At 53.6% G+C, this 16,857-nt stretch overlaps 1 protein-coding gene across 3 annotated transcripts; it reads left to right on the plus strand.

Moving 5' to 3' along the window:
• The first annotated feature begins 266 nt into the window (after nucleotides 1-266).
• Nucleotides 267-13,797, plus strand: CHMP7 (charged multivesicular body protein 7). 3 transcript variants are annotated; one of them, XR_008631084.1, is made up of 11 exons: nucleotides 267-644; nucleotides 2,307-2,478; nucleotides 9,302-9,487; nucleotides 9,623-9,756; nucleotides 10,413-10,461; nucleotides 10,662-10,781; nucleotides 11,009-11,107; nucleotides 11,314-11,374; nucleotides 11,953-12,132; nucleotides 12,341-12,454; nucleotides 12,548-13,797. XR_008631084.1 is itself a non-coding variant. In XM_055144761.1 (10 exons), exons 1-10 carry the CDS (start codon nucleotides 346-348, stop codon nucleotides 12,391-12,393), a joined length of 1,353 nt encoding a protein of 450 aa, XP_055000736.1. In that variant the 5' UTR covers nucleotides 267-345; the 3' UTR covers nucleotides 12,394-13,788. The 3 variants fall into 3 exon arrangements, 1 of the variants encoding a protein (XP_055000736.1); XR_008631083.1 differs by having other exon boundaries at nucleotides 12,341-12,448; nucleotides 12,548-13,796; XM_055144761.1 differs by having other exon boundaries at nucleotides 12,341-13,788.
• The last annotated feature ends 3,060 nt before the right edge of the window (nucleotides 13,798-16,857 follow it).

Genomic DNA, 16,857 nt, shown 5'->3' on the forward strand with positions numbered 1-16,857 from the left:
AGCGGCGCGGCGCGACCCCGCGGCCGGCCGCGCGGAGCGAGCCCCAGCTCCGCGCACAAAGAATGCGGGGGGGGGGCGGGGGGGGGGGAGAAAGAGCGGCCGGCGCAGGCGCTCTGAGTCCCTCCGCCGAAATCAGCTGGTCGGGCCGCTCCCGCGGGGCGCCGGGCGGAGGGCGGCGCGCGTGCGCAGTGGCGCCGCCGAGCACTTATCTCACGCCGCAGCGGCGGTGACGTCGGCGAGCGAGGAGGAGGCGGGGGTTCGGGAACGGAAGCCGGGAGGGAGCTCGGGCGGAAGGGGGCGCAGGGCTGGGCTGGCGTTGGGAGCCTTGGCGGGGCTGGGGTTCCGATGTGGGCCCCGGAGCGGGAGGCCGAGGCCCCGGCCGGGGGAGACCCCGCGGGCTTGCTGCCCCCCGAGTGGGAGGACGATGAGGAGCGCATGTCCTTCCTGTTCTCCGCCTTCAAACGGAGCCGCGAGGTGAACAGCACCGACTGGGACAGCAAGATGGGCTTCTGGGCGCCGCTGGTGCTGAGCCACAGCCGCCGCCAGGGGGTGGTGCGCCTGCGTCTGCGGGACTTGCAGGAGGCCTTCCAGCGCAAGGGCAGCGTCCCGCTGGGGCTGGCCACCGTGCTGCAGGACCTGCTGCGGTGAGGGCGGGCCCGGGCCGCGCGCGCGGGCGGGCTGGGGGGCGGGCGCGGGGGGCTCGGGGACGCCCCCGCGGGGGCCGGCGGCCGGGCCTACCCCAGCCGCCGCGTGCGGCTTTCTGTCGGCCTGTCGCCGTAGGGTAGGGCTGTTTGGGACCCGGCATGGGGGGCGGCGGGGGTGGGGTGGGCGGTGGGGGCGTCCGATCTGCGGAGATCCAGACGGTGGTCACCGGCGGCCGGGCAGAGGCGACAGTGATTTGTCGGGACGGGAGTCCTGCTAGCCACTTAGTTTGCAGGGGCGGGGGAGTGGTCCGGGGGCTTCCCAATTTGAAGGACCCCCGTGCATGACGTGACAGGTCCGGGTGATGGATTTCCCGGAGAGAAAAGGGGGCTCAGGGCTATGAGCAGGAGGCATGGGGGAGGGGGCCGCTGTGGGTCCTCCCCGAGACTGCCTTTGGCACCGGAGCGGAGGGGAGGTCTTCACCGCCTAGCTGGTGCCCCAGAAGGTGCCCAGGTGCTGTGTGTGTGTGTGTGACAGGTTCCGCTTTGGGGGCCCCGGAGGTGGGAGTGCCTCAGACACGCAGCCTTCCCTGGTGGCAGTGTTTGCACTTGCCCAGCCACTCCCCAAACCGGGGGGGGGGGGGCGGGGGGAGGTGCAGTGATAGAGTTAGGTGCCCCAGGTGGAAGGAGAAAGTGAGTCTCAGAGAGGAAAAGCCCCTGTCTGGGGTTTGGGCAGCCCGCGGAGCCCTGGTCGTGCACATGGTCCCCCAGCCCCGCTGCCTGGATGTTGCATGTATCCCAGGGAAGGCAGCCTGGCTGGGGACGGGAAGGAGGTAGCCAGCTGGCAGCGTGCAGTTCCCCGATCAAGAGGTCTCCTGTTCCCCCCCGCCCCCCCAGGAAAACTTTCCTCTGGCCGCCTTGGCTGTGAAGACCCTGTTCTGAAATTTCTCTTTTCTAAGACTCATAGTACTGTGGAGAAAGTTGTAGTTCCAAGAGGTACTGGTTGAGGAAATCGTTGGGGCAGGGATGGTCCCTTACTGCACCAGCTCTCCCTTCACCCCCTGATGGGAGAGCTTGAGCACCTTGATTTCTCGTCTCCTGACTGCTCCCTCTCTGCTGATGCTGCCTGGCAAACTGCAGAGTTTCTGAGGATGACATTTGTTCCCGGAAGCAGCAGGGTAGCTCATAAACTTTGACATGAGCTTAAATCATGGCTCTGCCACTTGCCAAATCATGTGACCTAGATAAATCCTGGGGTGTCCTCAAGTCTCAGTTTGTCCCACCTGAGATGGGATGTTCATGGTACCAATCATGTCCCTACGTAGGAGATCTCAGCATAGATCTGCAGTGTCGTGTGCCTTTATAATCTTAGCAGAGAACATGCCCTTTGAGCCCAGATGTTTACAGTTTAGATTTGGCCTTTTGCCTTATTTTCTCAGTCGCTAAACTCCCCATAGCGCTCTGCCTTTTGGAGTTGTGAGGGTTCGAGCTGGAGCATAAAGATTGCAGCTCACAGTAGCTACTATGATCAGAGACCCAGATCAAATGATGCTTCTGATGACCGTGATAAACTCCCTCATTGGGGTCAGTGGGGCAAGGAGGGAGATGGGTTTAGGTCAGGACTTTGATAAGCCTACTTCATGCCCTTTTTCCCTTTGCCTGCAGCCGAGGGGAGCTGCAGCGGGAGTCAGACTTCATGGCCAGTGTAGACAGCAGCTGGATCTCCTGGGGGGTCGGTGTCTTCCTGCTGAAACCCCTCAAATGGACTCTTTCCAACATGCTGGGTGATAATAAGGTTCCTGCCGAGGAGGTGCTCGTGGCCGTGGAGCTGCTGAAGGTGGGTGCTCAGAGGAAGGGGCCTGGCTGGGAGCTGGGGCGGTAACAGAACACTCCAGGCCTAGGGGTGTGTCCGTAGAGCCAGCCCCCGTAGATCACTGCATTTGTCTGCCCTTCCTCGCCCTGTGCCTTGTAGCATTATATGGCTGTTGTTAGACTTACCGTAAATAACCGTGTGTGTTACCCTGAAATGTAATTTTCCGTATTGGTGGGGGTTTCGGTGAAAAGTCAACGTCTGGAAAATGTGCTGCCTTCTCTTGTTTATTAACAAGAATTTCCCAGAGTTTCTGAGATTCTGAACTTCACCCTTCCCCAAACCGGCAAATCTAGTTTCAATCTCCTTACTGTGGAGAAAATTGCCTTGTTACCAAGACTGGGCCCTTCCATGGTCCCCGGTGGCCGGAAGGTCCTAAGCCACTGCGTATCCTCACAGCTGTGTTCCGTTTCCCGACTCTGCACCCTGCACACGCCCATGGAGAGCACTCTGGGCTGAGCCAGCGCTGTCGGTGTTCTGGCCTTCCACCTCTGCTGTCACCTCCACTGATCCCCCCGATCCCGCAGCCCAGGGTGTGACAGTTCTTCCTCTGTTCCGTATGTGCTCCTGACTCTGCCCGTTGCCTGCTTGTCTCCTTGTCCTGTCAAGTAGCCTCTTGATTGAGCACTTCATCGCCCTCTCTTTCAGAGCTCTTCTTCAGCCACTCACAGAGGATCCTCTCAGGGCCCTGGGCCCTTGTTGTTGACCTTTCTCTTCTCACTATGCTTGGTTGTAACCTTTCTTTTATTTTTTTGCTTTTTGGGTCACACCCAGTGATGCACAAGGGGTTACTCCTGGCTCTGCACTCAGGAATTACTCCTGGCAGTGCTCTGGGAGCATCCCATATGCTCCCATAGGACCATATGGGATGCTGGGAATCGAACCCAGGTGGCCGCATACAAGGCAAACACCCTACCCGCTGTGCTATCGCTCCAGCCCCTAACCACATGCTCTTAATTCCTGTACAGACCTTTCTTCAACCCCACCATTCCACCAAAATTACTGTTACTATGAGGTTACAGCAACCTTGAAGAGTGTGTGTGTGTGTGTGTGTGTGTGTGCGCACGTGTGGTGTGGTGGTGGTATGTGTGTGTGTGTGTGTGTGTGTGTGTGTATGTTGGGGGGGGGGCTATAGCAGCCTTGAGCTTCTGTATATGTTTGTTAACTGGTTATAGCAACCAAAAAGTGTGTGTGTGTGTGTGTGTGTGTGTGTGTGTGTGTGTGTGTGTGTGTGTGTGTGTGTGTATGCAGGGGTACTAAGGGTATTGCAGTCTTCAAATGTGTATGTGTTTGTTGGGGGGACAGGGTTATAGCAACCTTCAAGTGTGTGTGTATGTGTACGTGTGTGCACACACATGCACATGATCTGTGCACAAACTTGACCAAATGCCGATTAGAGAGACTGCAGACAGTAGTTATTTCTGAAACTCACTCATCAAACCCGACTGCTGGAAGCAGCTCGGGATCCCCATTTCTATGCCAACTCATGCTTCTGTGTTCCCTTGCCCCGTCATTCTCTGTCTCGGACTAAGGAGGGCTCCAAAATCCATCAGCTCTTCTTCTCCCTCCCAGTAACACAACAGAAGACCCCAGTAATTTTTGCTGCTGTTGTTTTGGAGGTCCTCCTGAGCAGTGCTCAGGGGAGCCATCTGGGCTGAACGTTTCGAGCTGAGGGCCCAGAGATGTGGTGGAGCTGCTCAGAGCGGTCTAGAGGGATACCCAGGGTCCTCCAAGGCAGCACCCAGTCAGGTTGGGGGATCAGGAACCATGGGGTACCAGGGATTGAACCCCAGTTGGCCACAGGCAGCACATGCACCTCACCCTCTGTATTCTCTCCTCCTGCCCTCGCCAAGCAGCATGCATTTCCCTCGGAAACGCCCCATTCCTCTGTGTCCGCCACCCTCTGACTCACCCAGGCTCAGCCTCGGTCTTTTTTTTTTTTTTTTTTTTTTGCTTTTTGCTTTTTGGGTCACACCTGGCAATGCACAGGGGTTACTCCTGGCTCTGCACTCAGGAATTACTCCTGGCAGTGCTCAGGGAACCATATGGGATGCTGGGGACCGAACCCGGGTCAGCCACGTGCAAGGCAAACGCCCTACCCGCTGTGCTATCGCTCCAGCCCCTCAGCCTCGGTCTTAAGAGACTGCAGGCTTTAGTGGTTCCGGGCCAGGCCCACTCCTCTCTAGAGTCTTTCACCTCCTGTGTGCTGCAGCCTGGAGCAGAGGAAGCAGATCACTTGCCTCCTCCCTTCAGATGCTTCTCGTCTGTCCTTTGAGAGCACAGGTAGGCTTGGGGATGGCTGTGAAATGACATAGTTCTTCCAAGAACCAACAATAGCTCAGTGTCTTTTGTTTTGTTTTGTTTGGGGGCAGGGGTGGTGGGGCTGGGAAACCTGACTGATGCCCAGGGGTTTCTCCTGTCTCGACACTCAGGATTTACTCCTTCCAGTTCACAGGGGACTATATAGGATATCAGGGATTGAACCCAGGTTGGCCGCATGCAAGGCAAGTGCCCTACTTCTGTACTCTCACTCCAGCCTCATCAATAATAGTTTCTGACATCAGCGTAGTCTAATTCTATTGGGATAGAAAAATAAACCTAGCTCTGGGCTAGGGCTGTGGCTCGCGTGGCAGAGTAGATGCCCTGCAAGCGAGACCCTAGGCTTGGTCCCCCCACTCTTTCCAGTATATTGCTTGGGCCCCAAAGCACTACCAGGAGCGGGCCCAATACTTAACAGTAATTAAATAAAAGTTAAAAATGATCTAGCTCTCCAGGGCAGAGTAGTGTTAAATCTATACCCAGCTTGCATCATCCAGTGCAAAGCTCACTCGTCCAGTGACATCTGCTTTCTCATACAGGAGACTGTACTGTCTTCTACTAGTTGGGCATTTGATTCCTGCATGAAACTAAATGGTCCTGTCAGAACGTGTTGGTAATATGAAGGAAGTCTGTTTCAGAGGCAAATTAATTTTTCCAGGTCTTGATATAGAGCAGTGGGTAACTTTTCACAATATTTGGAAAAATCCAAAAAAAAAAAAAGTTAAAAGTTGCCATGATTTGTGCTATTTTTAAAAATCATACAAAGAATGGAATTTCTCTCTAATCATCCATTTTCACCTCTTCATGAGTGTTTTCCTTCCCATTCACATGTGTGTTCTTGTGTTTGCAGACATGTTTATACTGGCTCCGGTTCACTCTATCATATTACTTTCTGTTTTGTTTTGTTCAAAGTAAGTTAATACTCCTGACCATCTTACTTCCTTGTTTATTTTTGTCCACCTGACTTGAAGAGAAGACTTTTCCAGAGGCTTTGGAATAGTGCCAGAAGCCTAGTAGACAGTCAATAAATACCTGATAAATTAATTAAGTGAAAGTACTTACTTGGTCTGTAACTTCCCCTCTCCCCCCACTTCCCCATCTTGATGACCATCCCTCCAGAACCCCACGCAGTATAAATCTACTTCATTATTTTGATTAGTTGCATCTGATACTTCATTATTTTGATTGGTTGCCTTCTGATTGGTCTGTACATAGGCCACAACTTGTCAGTAGTTGCCTCACAAGTAGACATTTAAGTCATTCTAATTTCTGTTCTTGTAATAAAATTTTTTTAAGTTGTCATTCGTTTATAATAATTTTAAACTGGGAGTACAGTGTCTGTGTGTGCATAGCTTCATTGCACTCACCGCCCAAGTGCAAGCCCTCAGCGCACTGTCAGAGTGACTCACTCCTCCTCTACCGCATTCCCGTGGTTTTGCAATCTTGAGCATTCCAGTTTTTATGACAGAACAAAAATATATGCTACATTGATAGCTGTGTTGGGCATTCATCTATGTACTATTTCTTTTTCTATGGGATGATTTTTGGACATGCAAACGTACATTTAAGCGTTAACAGAAATTGCTGAGTTACTTTTGAAAACTTTGTGCTGATTTATACTTTCATTAAAGAATTTATTGAAGTATCCACTTAGCTGCACTGGATAATATCCATCTTTTTTTTTTTTTTTTTTTTTTTTGGTTAATAGCCAGCAGTGCTCACTCAGGATTTACTCCTTGCTCTTTGCTGTTCAGGGGTTACTTCTAGTGGGCTCAGGGGACCATATGGGGTGCTGGGGATTGAACCGGCTAGCTATATACAAGGCAAGCTCCGCTTGACTATCCGTCTGGCCCCTGATGTCAGTCTTTTTTTTTTTTTTTTTTTGCTTTTTTTTGGGTCACACCTGGCGATGCCCAGGGGTTATTCCTGGCTCTGCACTCAGGAATTACTCCTGGCGGTGCTCAGGGGACCATATGGGATGCTGGGATTCGAACCCGGGTCGGCCGCATGCAAGGAAAACGCCCTACCCGCTGTGCTATCCCTCCAGCCCCGACGTCAGTCTTTGAAACTATCCCAGTTTGATGAGAAAAATGACAATGAGTTGAAAATCTTTCAGCCTACCAACAGGCATTTATGTGGCCCTACTGTGAATTGATAGTATGCCCTTTGTCTTAACTATTATATTGGATTATCTTCTATGTTGGTTTGTAATTCTTCCTATATTAGAAATAGACACATATATTTGGTATGATTTTTATTTTTACTGTATAGATGTTTTTATACACAGCTCTTAAATTTTCTTTTGAAATTTCTAATCTTACTTAGGAAGGCATTCTCTGCTTCTTGCACAGGTAATTGTTTTGTTTTGTTTTGTTTTTTCCTTTTGGCCTTTGGACCACACCCAGCAGTGCTCAGAGCTTATTCCTGTCTCTGCGCTCAGGGATTACTCCTGGCAGTGTTCAGAGGACTTAGTGGGTGTCTGGGATTGAACCTGGGTCAGCCACATGTAAGGCAAACACTTTCCCTACTGTAGTGTCTCTTTGACCATAAAATAAACTTTCAGTATTTGGTATTTACTTTTATATATGCAGTGAGAAAAAGTTTCCCCCAGTTTCAGTTGTCCTGACATCATCATTAATCTACTTGTGTGAGTGCCATGCTGTTCTTATTACCGTCGTATTCAACCATGTATATAGTTTTATTATCTGACAGGCTAATGTCAAGAATTCTTTAATCTCACATTAGGTAAGATTAATTTGATTCGGTTAGCCACTACCTTTGGCACATGGACCATCCCTTTTGTGGTGTCACTCATCTCTCACACATCGGCTTTCCTTTAGCTTATTACTTTGTTTCTTGGGTGACTCACTCACACTTGTGATTTTAGTTACCATCTGTATGCTAAGGTTTTCAGAGTTGTATCTGCTGCCTCATCGGCTCCTCCGAGCTCCAGGTTTGTATATCCAATTGCTCACCCTCTGTATCTTTTGAGATGTGCTGAGGCGTCTAGAGCGTATCTAACATGTAATATCTTGTCTTAGTCTCTTTGGGCTGGAGCAATAGTACAGCAGATAAGGCATTTGCCTTGCATGCGGCTGGCCTGGGTTTGATCCCCAGCATCCTATTTGGACTCGCACACATGGCCAGGAGTGATTCCTGAGCACTGCCAAGTGTGACCTCAAAACAAAACAACAAAAATCTTATGTATCCTGCTATTAAATGAATAGCATTATACCCACCCAATTCCTTATAACCCAGGAGTCATCCAGGACACCTTTCTCCTTGGTCATCCCAAAGCCAGTGACCATAAACTGCAGGTTTTATCTTCTGAATTCTGCTGATTCCAGCCTTCTCTGTCCTTTCAACATTGCCCAGTTGGTTCTCTCACGATCTCTTGCACAAATGGTCTCATTGCTTCTCCGCATAACTCCTGCAATCCGTCCTTTGCCTGTCGTCAGCTCCAGCTCTCTCAGTCCAGCCCTGTCATTTCCCTTCGGGGACTACTGCAGTCTGCAGAGTGAAGGACCACATGGAAGACATCCCGCATCGCAGACAGTCACGGACGTGCTCCTGCTGCCCCCGCTTCCCCTCTGCACCCATAAGCATCACAGTGACTTGTACTGTGCCGCTGTTCATCATCAGAGACATCTTTCCACTCAGCCTTGTAACTTGCCCTCCTGACTTTTGCCCATGAGCCTGGGAGATGGCTCAAGGGCCTGCATTGCCTGCTTTCCTGCAGGAGGCTCAGGATGACTCCCTGGTACTGCCTGACCCCTGAGCACTGTCATTTGACCCCCCCCCTGCAAAGTGCCAAGGTAGTACCTGAGCACCACAACAGGTGTGGCTCAAAAACACCAGAATGCTAGTGGCACTGTTCTCTGAGCGACCTCTGAGCTCCTGGCCGTCCTTGCCCATAGTTTCCTAATACTCCCGTTGCAGAGAGTGAGAGGAACTTGCAGGTATCAGCCCACCGGGGTGTGTTGCTCCTGGCACTTCCCTCTCTCAGACTGTCTCACAGCGGTCGGCCCTCTCCCCGCTATGCTGCACACACTTTTCTCCTGAGACTCTGGACTGAGCCATGCTCCTGTCTGCAGTGTAGCCAGGTGGCAGAACAATGGGGAGACCAGAAACAGGTGTCGAGTCGCCCACCCTCCTCCGGTTGTGAGAGGGGTAATGAGGACCAGGAGCCCTGAGGTCAAGGGTTGCGTGGGTCAGAGTGAAAACCAGGCCCGACCCCTCATCGGCCCACTTCCCGTACAACACTGCCTCATCTTCCCTGGGGAGGTGCGGGAACGTGAAGGCCCGGGTGGGAGTGAAAGCACAGGCTCCTCACTGCGTCCGTGTTCACCGAGCTTCTCTCCAAGCTTGGGGAAACGCACGTTCTTCTTTCCTGACGCTGCTCAGGGAGGTCGGGGCTGGCGCGTCCTGCTCTTGCCCGTGCCGTCTGAAAGCACCTGTCCCCCGCCCGCAGGAGAAGGCGGAGGAGGTGTATCGCCTGTATCAGAACTCCCCTCTCTCATCCCACCCCGTGGTGGCCCTGTCGGAGCTGAGCAGCCTCTGCATGAGCTCGTGCCCGGACGAGAGGACCTTTTACCTGGTGCTGCTGCAGCTGCAGAAGGAGAAGAGAGTCACAGTCCTCGAGCAGAACGGGGAGAAGGTATGGCAGGCGCCTTGCTCATCCGTTGCCTTCCTCGTGGCGTGGGTGTCAGCTACTAACATGCCCGGCAGCACCTGTGCCCGGGGAGGGCTTAATTTTGTGGCACAGACAGCCGTGATTTGTCCCCATTCCTAGATCGTGAAGTTTGCCCGGGGGCCACATGCCAAGGTATCCCCTGTCAACGACGTAGACGTTGGGGTGTACCAGCTGATGCAGAGCGAACAGTTGCTCTCGCGCAAAGTGGAATCCTTGTCCCAGGAAGCAGAGAGGTAAGGAGGCCCCCACGCTGCATGCCCCACCCTCGTGAGCCCTGAGCACCCCCAAGGCATCATCGGTGTCTGTGGACCCTTAAAAGGTGGAGGAAGCGGTATTTTTGCTAATTACCAAAGTATTAACTGCATGTGGAAAGTGTGGAGTATCCCAAAGGAGAAGAAAATGGATTGGTATGCTTTCCTATGCCAGCACTCGTTTAGCCAGCATTTATCCACCTGGACCTTGTCAAAGGACTTGAGGATCCAGGCATGAGCCTTCCTGGCGTCTTTCACAGCGACTTCTGCTTTTCCCTCGGGTGACTCTTCAGTGCTTCCCCTCCAAAGGCACAGGAACCTGGGATGTGAGATACTGAGTTAGGATACGCCAGTTCACTCCATCAGACTGTGGTAGAGACGCAGCCTTGTTGGGAGACGTGTGAGGTGACTCCGTATGCAGGGGTCCCCTGCCCCTTAGCGGCACTCTGCTCTAAGGGTGCCCAGGCCGTGCTTTCTCTGCAGGAGTTAGGCAGTGATGGCTGGCGTCACTTTTTTTGTCATGGGGTGAAATGACTTTGATCTCAGTTGGGAAAGTGCCTGAGGGAAGTGCTGTCCGTAGGGACCCTGCCCCCCCCCCCCCAAGTACACTCATCTTGCTCTGTCCCTTTGTCTCACAGGTATAAAGAAGAAGCCCGCCGGGCATGCCGAGCCGGAAAGAAGCAGCTGGTGAGTCTTCTCCTCCCCCGGCCCGTGGCTGGCAGGAAGGGGTGCCCAGACTCCTGAGAGCACTTTCTTGGGGCTCTCAGGCACAGTGCACTGATGCTTATGGCCTGGGCTTACCCACGAGAAGAAAGTAGTCCGGGGATGGTCTTGTCCTCCGGAAAGACTTTCTCCCTTGATCCTGACCGAGTCGCCGTGTCTCCTAGGCGCTGAGGTCTCTCAAGGCCAAGCAGCGGACCGAGAAGCGCATTGAGGCCCTGCACGCCAAGCTGGACACCGTTCAAGGCATCTTGGACCGGATCTATGCCTCGCAGACAGATCAGATGGTAGCCACTGCCGGCCGCGCCGCTCCGCCCTCTGCCGTGGCCGTGCTGCGGGAGGGGCTCTGGGCTCTCTCAGCCCTGGGTTGGGGGTTTTGCTTCTGGTTTGGGGAAGTTTCGGCCTCGGTGGGGCAGACTGCGGGTGGTAGGAAATGCCCACGAGCTGCCACTAAGGTGGGGTCCGTCTTTTGCCACGTGTTCTTCATGGTCCCTGTTGATGTTGCTCGCCCTAGGTTTTCAACGCCTACCAGGCTGGGGTCGGAGCGCTGAAACTCTCCATGAAGGATGTCACAGTGGAGAAGGCCGAGAGCCTTGTGGATCAGATCCAAGAGGTACCTGCACGGGGCCGGGGGAGGCAGTGGCAGCAGCTGAGGCTGGGACCCGCTTTCCCCAGCCCGACTCCTTCCCCCACAGACCCGAGGGGTGGCTCTGACTCTCCAGCGGGGCAGCATTTCTGTGTGGCGCTGAGCCGGAGGCCAGCGACATGAGTCCTCGTTGACCCTCTCAGAGCCCAGTGTCTTGTGCTTTTCCCTGACAGCTCTGTGACACTCAGGATGAAGTATCCCAGACCCTGGCTGGTGGGGTCTCCAATGGCTTGGGTGAGTGGCCAGCAGTTCTCCTTTCTGAGACGAATCTGCTTTTTTGGACTGGGGGGGCTCCGGCGCAGGCTGGGGAGGCGCCCCCCTGCCCGCTTACACACCGCTGTCGCCAGAGCCACTGTCCTTACCGCCACGCAGGGCTCAGTCGGACGGCTCAGGCTCCTGAGTCGGGAAGGGACTTCTGGGACTGGGGGAAGCACTATCACTTCCTGTTTGAGCTTAGCCAAGTAAGCCTGCTAGTAACCGAACCCCGTGCTGGGAAGAATTCCTGGAAGGTTCCCACTGCCTCCCAGCACACTTCTTGGTTTGAAACCTGCAATGAGGTGGGGTAGCATTTGTGAAGCTGAAGTGGGTTCTATTTTGGACCACACCCAGCAGCGCTCAGGGCTTACTACAGCTGGCTCTTCACTCAGGGACCCCATGGGGTGCTGGGGGTCAAACCTGGGTTGGCCTCGCGTAAGGGACATGCCCTCGCCGCTGTACTGTCGCCCTGGCCCCTGGAGCTGAGGTGGGTTCTGCTAGCCCCAGTCCTGACCCGTCAGTCCATTTCCTCCTCAGACTTGAGTCGTTTCTTTCAGATTTTGACAGCGAGGAACTGGAGAAGGAGTTGGACATCCTGCTCCAAGATACCACCAAAGAACCTTTGGATCTATCTGACAGCCCCCACGAGACGTTTCCTACCAACAGTGTGCCTAGCCCTAGGGTCTCGGATGCTGAACTCGAAGCTGAACTGGAGAAGTTATCCTTATCGGAGGGAGGTATGCAGCTGTTGGCAGCGTTGCTGCGTGGCCTGGGCCCCTCCGGAGCCAGAGTGCCAGGCACATTCCCCAGGACTCGGGGCTTCCGTAGCCCTGGCGGGAATTAGGGCTCATTATTGATGTTGAGACTCGCTCCCCCCACTCACAGGGGTACTTTGACTCGAAAGATCTTCCTGGTGTAACACTCGGTCATTTCTTCTCTTTTCAGGTTCGGTCCCAAGCAGTAAATCTCCAAAAAGGCAATTGGAACCCACTCTCTAAAGCCATTGTAGGACCCTCAAGGGGAGGACCATCGTGTGAGAGAGACCAGGCTTGTGTTCGTGTACATAGTTATTTAAATGAGAAACTCAACAATTGGTGGGACGAGGAGGGAGGAGAAGCACTCGATTTACCTGGGTACTGCCACTTCCCACAGGACAGAAGTACCTCCTGGAAACCCGCTGCAGAGGCTCGCGCCCAGCTGGTCTCCCGGACCTGCCTTCTCATCTTTATAGTGCCACAATTTATACAGTTCCGTGTGTTGACCCGTCGTCTCTCATAGCCTGCAGTTCTTGCCATTGGCTCAGTTAGGTTTGTCTTCACCCACCAGCTTTGTCCCAGCCAATGAAGGTGAAAGATTTGCAGCTTTGCCAAATCAGAATCAGTCTTCTGCCCTGCCCCCAACCGTTATTTCAGAGGAATTTCCTTTCTGTCGATAAAGTCAGTTCGACCCGTCGTTCCAGTTCTTCTCCGTTGTCATTGGTGATAAGAAGAATGGGAATCACACAGCTGCCACTGATGGAGAAGCATAGTGTGAAAGATTCGTCTCTTGGCTGGTTCGCCCAGTTCTCCAGCTATTCGGGAAAGGGGGTCGGTCCCCTCCCCGAGTGGCTCAGTCATCACAGCTGGAGGGAGCATGTGGTTGGTGGCTGCCGTGGCCTCTCCCATCTGATGCAGAAGACCTGCTGACGGAGAAGGGGGTGTAGAACTTGAGGAGAGAAGCCCAAGTGACCGCAGAGCACAAGAATCCCAATTTCTTAGGCTGTTTAAAAAACAGGCATAACCTTTTGCCAAGCCCCATCGTGGAATACTTTCAGTATACTTACGTACATGTCTCTGAACAAGCCACACAACAGCACACCTCCCCGGCTCGAAACTGGCATGTCACAGGTTCTTTGGATGTCAGAAGCATTTTTCCGAGGCGCCCACTGCTCTGGGCAAGGTCTGGGGGTGTGGGGTGGAGGGGGGCTCTGAGACTGGCTGTGCAATAGAGCAGAAGACGGGCCGGCCTCCCGCCGTGCCCGCCGCCAGCTTCCCCGCCCTGCCTCGCACCCGTCCCTGCCTCCTGCGGGCCCCTGAGCGCCTCCTCCTGCCTCTCATGGGTCGGGGAGGATGCGTGGGGGGCGGGCGGGAGCAGGTCTGAACAATGCCAGCCACACCACACTGCCGCTGCAGTTGCCCGTCACTCCTGCTGGGGTGCAGAGCAGAGGAAGATCCCGCCCCGAGCCCGGACCACAGGCTGCTCTGCCACAGATTTCCCTCCAGCCCACCTTGGAAAACTGAAACGTTGGGGGTGAAGAGAAACAATCACTATTTTTTTTTCTTTTTTATCTGGTAAATTATTAAAAGAAAAAAAAAGAGAACCCAAGCGCTCGTCCTTGCCTCTTAGGTCATCGAGTTTCTCTTGCCCACCCCCACTAGCCCACCCCCACTAGCCCATGGCCCTGCCCCCAGTGGCCCCTCGCCCTAAGACTTGAGCCCTTGGTTGGGAAAGCTGCCCCGGATTGATGGCTGTCCCATGGTCATGCTCTGTGAGTGGTCTGGGTTCTGTGTATCCCCCGTAGCCTTTTTCTTTAAACCACCCCATTTCTTCTGCCTGTGCAATGCCCTGATGTTTAGCCCACACCCATTCCGTACCTGGTATCTGCCACATGCTGCAGGGGAGACAGGCTGGGAGGCCGTGAAATGCAGGCTGGTGACACGCTAGAGACCATCTCCAACTCTAGGTGGGGGCAGCTGGCAACCAGCCCCGTGCAGGTACACACAGGTGGGTTCTAGGAATCACATCCCAAGGAAGTGAGCCTGTTCCCTGGTTACTGTCCTGAGCTGTCAGGGAGTCTGAGTGCTTCAGCCTGAATCTGAGGGAGCTGCTGATGGTTGGGGGGGCCTGTGTCTTAGGAATCTCTTGAGCAGCAGACTTGGTTTCTTAAGGGAGCTGCTGAGTTTCCTTACATCTGCTTCAAATGTAAAGCGACCTGTGTGGTACATGTAAAGAGCTCAGTTGACAAAGTCCAGCAAAGAAATACTTCAGATTGGCAGCTCAGGTCCTCATGAGGAGATGCCCAAACTTCCATGTCCCTTGACTATATCCTGGATATGCAGAATCCGGAAAAGCAACCTATGGTTCCTAAGAGAACTACAGTTCCACTAACATCAAAGGGGGAGAAAAAGAATCCCAAGTCACTTGGGCAATCGGACTGGTTCTGATTAGGAAGAAACCAGGGCCCAATTCTCAGCCACCAACTAGTTCTGGCTTTGGAAGCCTGGACGTCTTGCTTCTCTTCTGTAAGGTGAAGAGGGCAGGCAGAGGACCCCTGGGACCCGGCAGTGTGCACGGCCCTCTGGGGCTTGAGTCCCTGCCTCCTGCACCTAGGAGGGCAGTTGCTGAGATCCTGGTCACTGCCCTGTACAGAGAGGGGTGGCATTCGGGGAAAGTGCATTCCACACTGAGGGGACAGTGCAGGCCGTGGCCTTTGTGAGGCGACACACAGGCTGTGAGAGGGTCAAGTTCAGTGGCCCCCGTCTTACTAGCGGCTGCGTCACAGGTGTAGAGTCAGTGAGGCCGAGCACACCCAGGGCGGCTGTTGAGCGTGCGGGGAGTGGGTGAAGGCAGGCCGGACAGTCCTCGCGGCCACAGAGCCAGCCACTCGAGGGATCCAACTGAAGTTGGCCTTTCAGGTTAGGTTATTTGTTGTTTCTGTGGAGGAATCTTGCTGCTGTCTCTGCCGCAGCTACTCTCCCAGAAGGGAATGTGCCTTTCTGTTGCACAGAAGCACCACCTGCTCCCAGACAGAGCATAAACTTACTGAGGAGCCCCCACGAGTGTACACAAAGCTCCCCCTCTGGCAATGAAGCAACCGGGGCTGCTCGAAGCGTGTCTCCAGGCCGGGAGCAGCAGGGGTATTCATTCATTGATGATCCCTGTTACACAGGTTCTCAAAACCCACACAACTCCCCGTGGCCAGAGGCCGGGGTGTGTGGTCTCTGGTGTGGTCAGTTGCTCTCGTGGGGGGTCCCTTCAGTCCAGAGGCAGGCACTGTGAGAGCCTCCACCAAAGGCCTATTCAAGGAGGCCTACGGATTAGCAAAGCGAGAGACCTGATGGGGAAAGGGGTGCTCTGCAGAGAGCAACAGGGTGAGGGAGTGCAGGGGTGAGCCCCTCTGCCCTGCGGTCTGCCGGCAGCGAGTTTATGCGTGATGGCCTCCAGGTTGGCACATGCTCAGTCAGCTTAATTTGTGCCCTTATTTGGTTTCTTCCGCAGAGGCATCGCTCATTCAAGATAGAGCCTTAGCTGGGGTGTCTGGGAGTCTGGGCCAGTTACTTCCGGGTGGGCTGGCAGTTCAGTGGCAAGATCCAGTTCCAATATAACTCCTGTTTCCACAGGCGGGTCCCAGACAACCCTGCCAGAGCTGCCAGCCTGCCTGCAGGCCTCTGTGGTCAAGCCCATCTCACAGGTGGCCACCATCCTGAGTGACTGAGAGAGACAGTGGGCTGGGAGGTGGATAGCTGGACAGGAAGAGCTTGGGGTGGTGGTACAGGGGGAGGGGTCTCTGGGGTTAGTCATCCCTTAACTCAGAGCTTCTAACCCTTATTACCCCTGAGAAATGCAAGACAGGTAAATGCTGCCAGAAACATCTCAGGATCCTTGTATGTCTGGTTTCTAATTAAATTTTGATAACTGCACATGTATAAGTCTTTTTACTGTTGCCATTTCCTTTTTCTCTGTGGCCCCTCCATTCACTTAAGCAGTGGCAATGCGCAGTTAGAGACGGGGCCTTCACAGGTCAGCTTTATCTGGTCATTATGCTGCAACCACACAGATTTTTTTTTATTTTTTATTTTTATTTATTTATTTATTTATTGCTTTTTGGGTCACACCTGGCTATGCACAGGGGTTATTCCTGGCTTTGCACTCAGCAATTACTCCTGGCGGTGCTCAGGGGACCATATGGGATGCTGGGAATTGAACATTTGCGTGCACTGCAAATGCCCTACCCGCTGTGCTATTGCTCCAGCCCCAGATTTTTTAAATTTAGTTGGTCAGTGGGTCAGCTGGTCAGTTTCCAATCTTGGGGAAGTCAAAGACAGTCTCAGCCTATTGATATGCTCCACAAAATGAATTTTTTGGATCTGTGTTTACTTGTTTACACTTTCTTATTTTTACATGCTACAATAGTACAATACTGTTCTCTACTTGCAGTGCTCCATACCATGCCCACACATGCCGAGTTCATGTTTTGTTTTCTTACAGTGGTGTTAACGGTTGTGGTTTTGATGCACACAGTTACCTCGCCACCAGAAAAGTGCCCAAGACCCTCCACCATTTGGCTTACATTTTGTTTTTAAACTTTTTCTTTGTTTTTGGGCCACACCCAACAGTACTCAGAACTCTCTCCTGGCTCTGTACCCAAGTATCACTCCTGGCAGGGCTCAGGGGACCAGATGTGGTGCTGGGATTTGAATAGG

Source organism: Sorex araneus, chromosome 7 (genome assembly GCF_027595985.1).
Source record: "Sorex araneus isolate mSorAra2 chromosome 7, mSorAra2.pri, whole genome shotgun sequence".
NCBI lineage: Eukaryota > Metazoa > Chordata > Mammalia > Eulipotyphla > Soricidae > Sorex > Sorex araneus.

Excerpts from the sequence above, each read along its gene's own strand:
- CHMP7 (XM_055144761.1), top strand. The coding sequence starts at position 346 with ATGTGGGCCCCGGAGCGGGAGGCCGAGGCCCCGGCCGGGGGAGACCCC. Across the intron at positions 645-2,306 it reads GTGCTGCAGGACCTGCTGCG|CCGAGGGGAGCTGCAGCGGG; the intron begins GTGAGGGCGGGC and ends CTTTGCCTGCAG. Across the intron at positions 9,488-9,622 it reads TCGAGCAGAACGGGGAGAAG|ATCGTGAAGTTTGCCCGGGG; the intron begins GTATGGCAGGCG and ends CCCCATTCCTAG.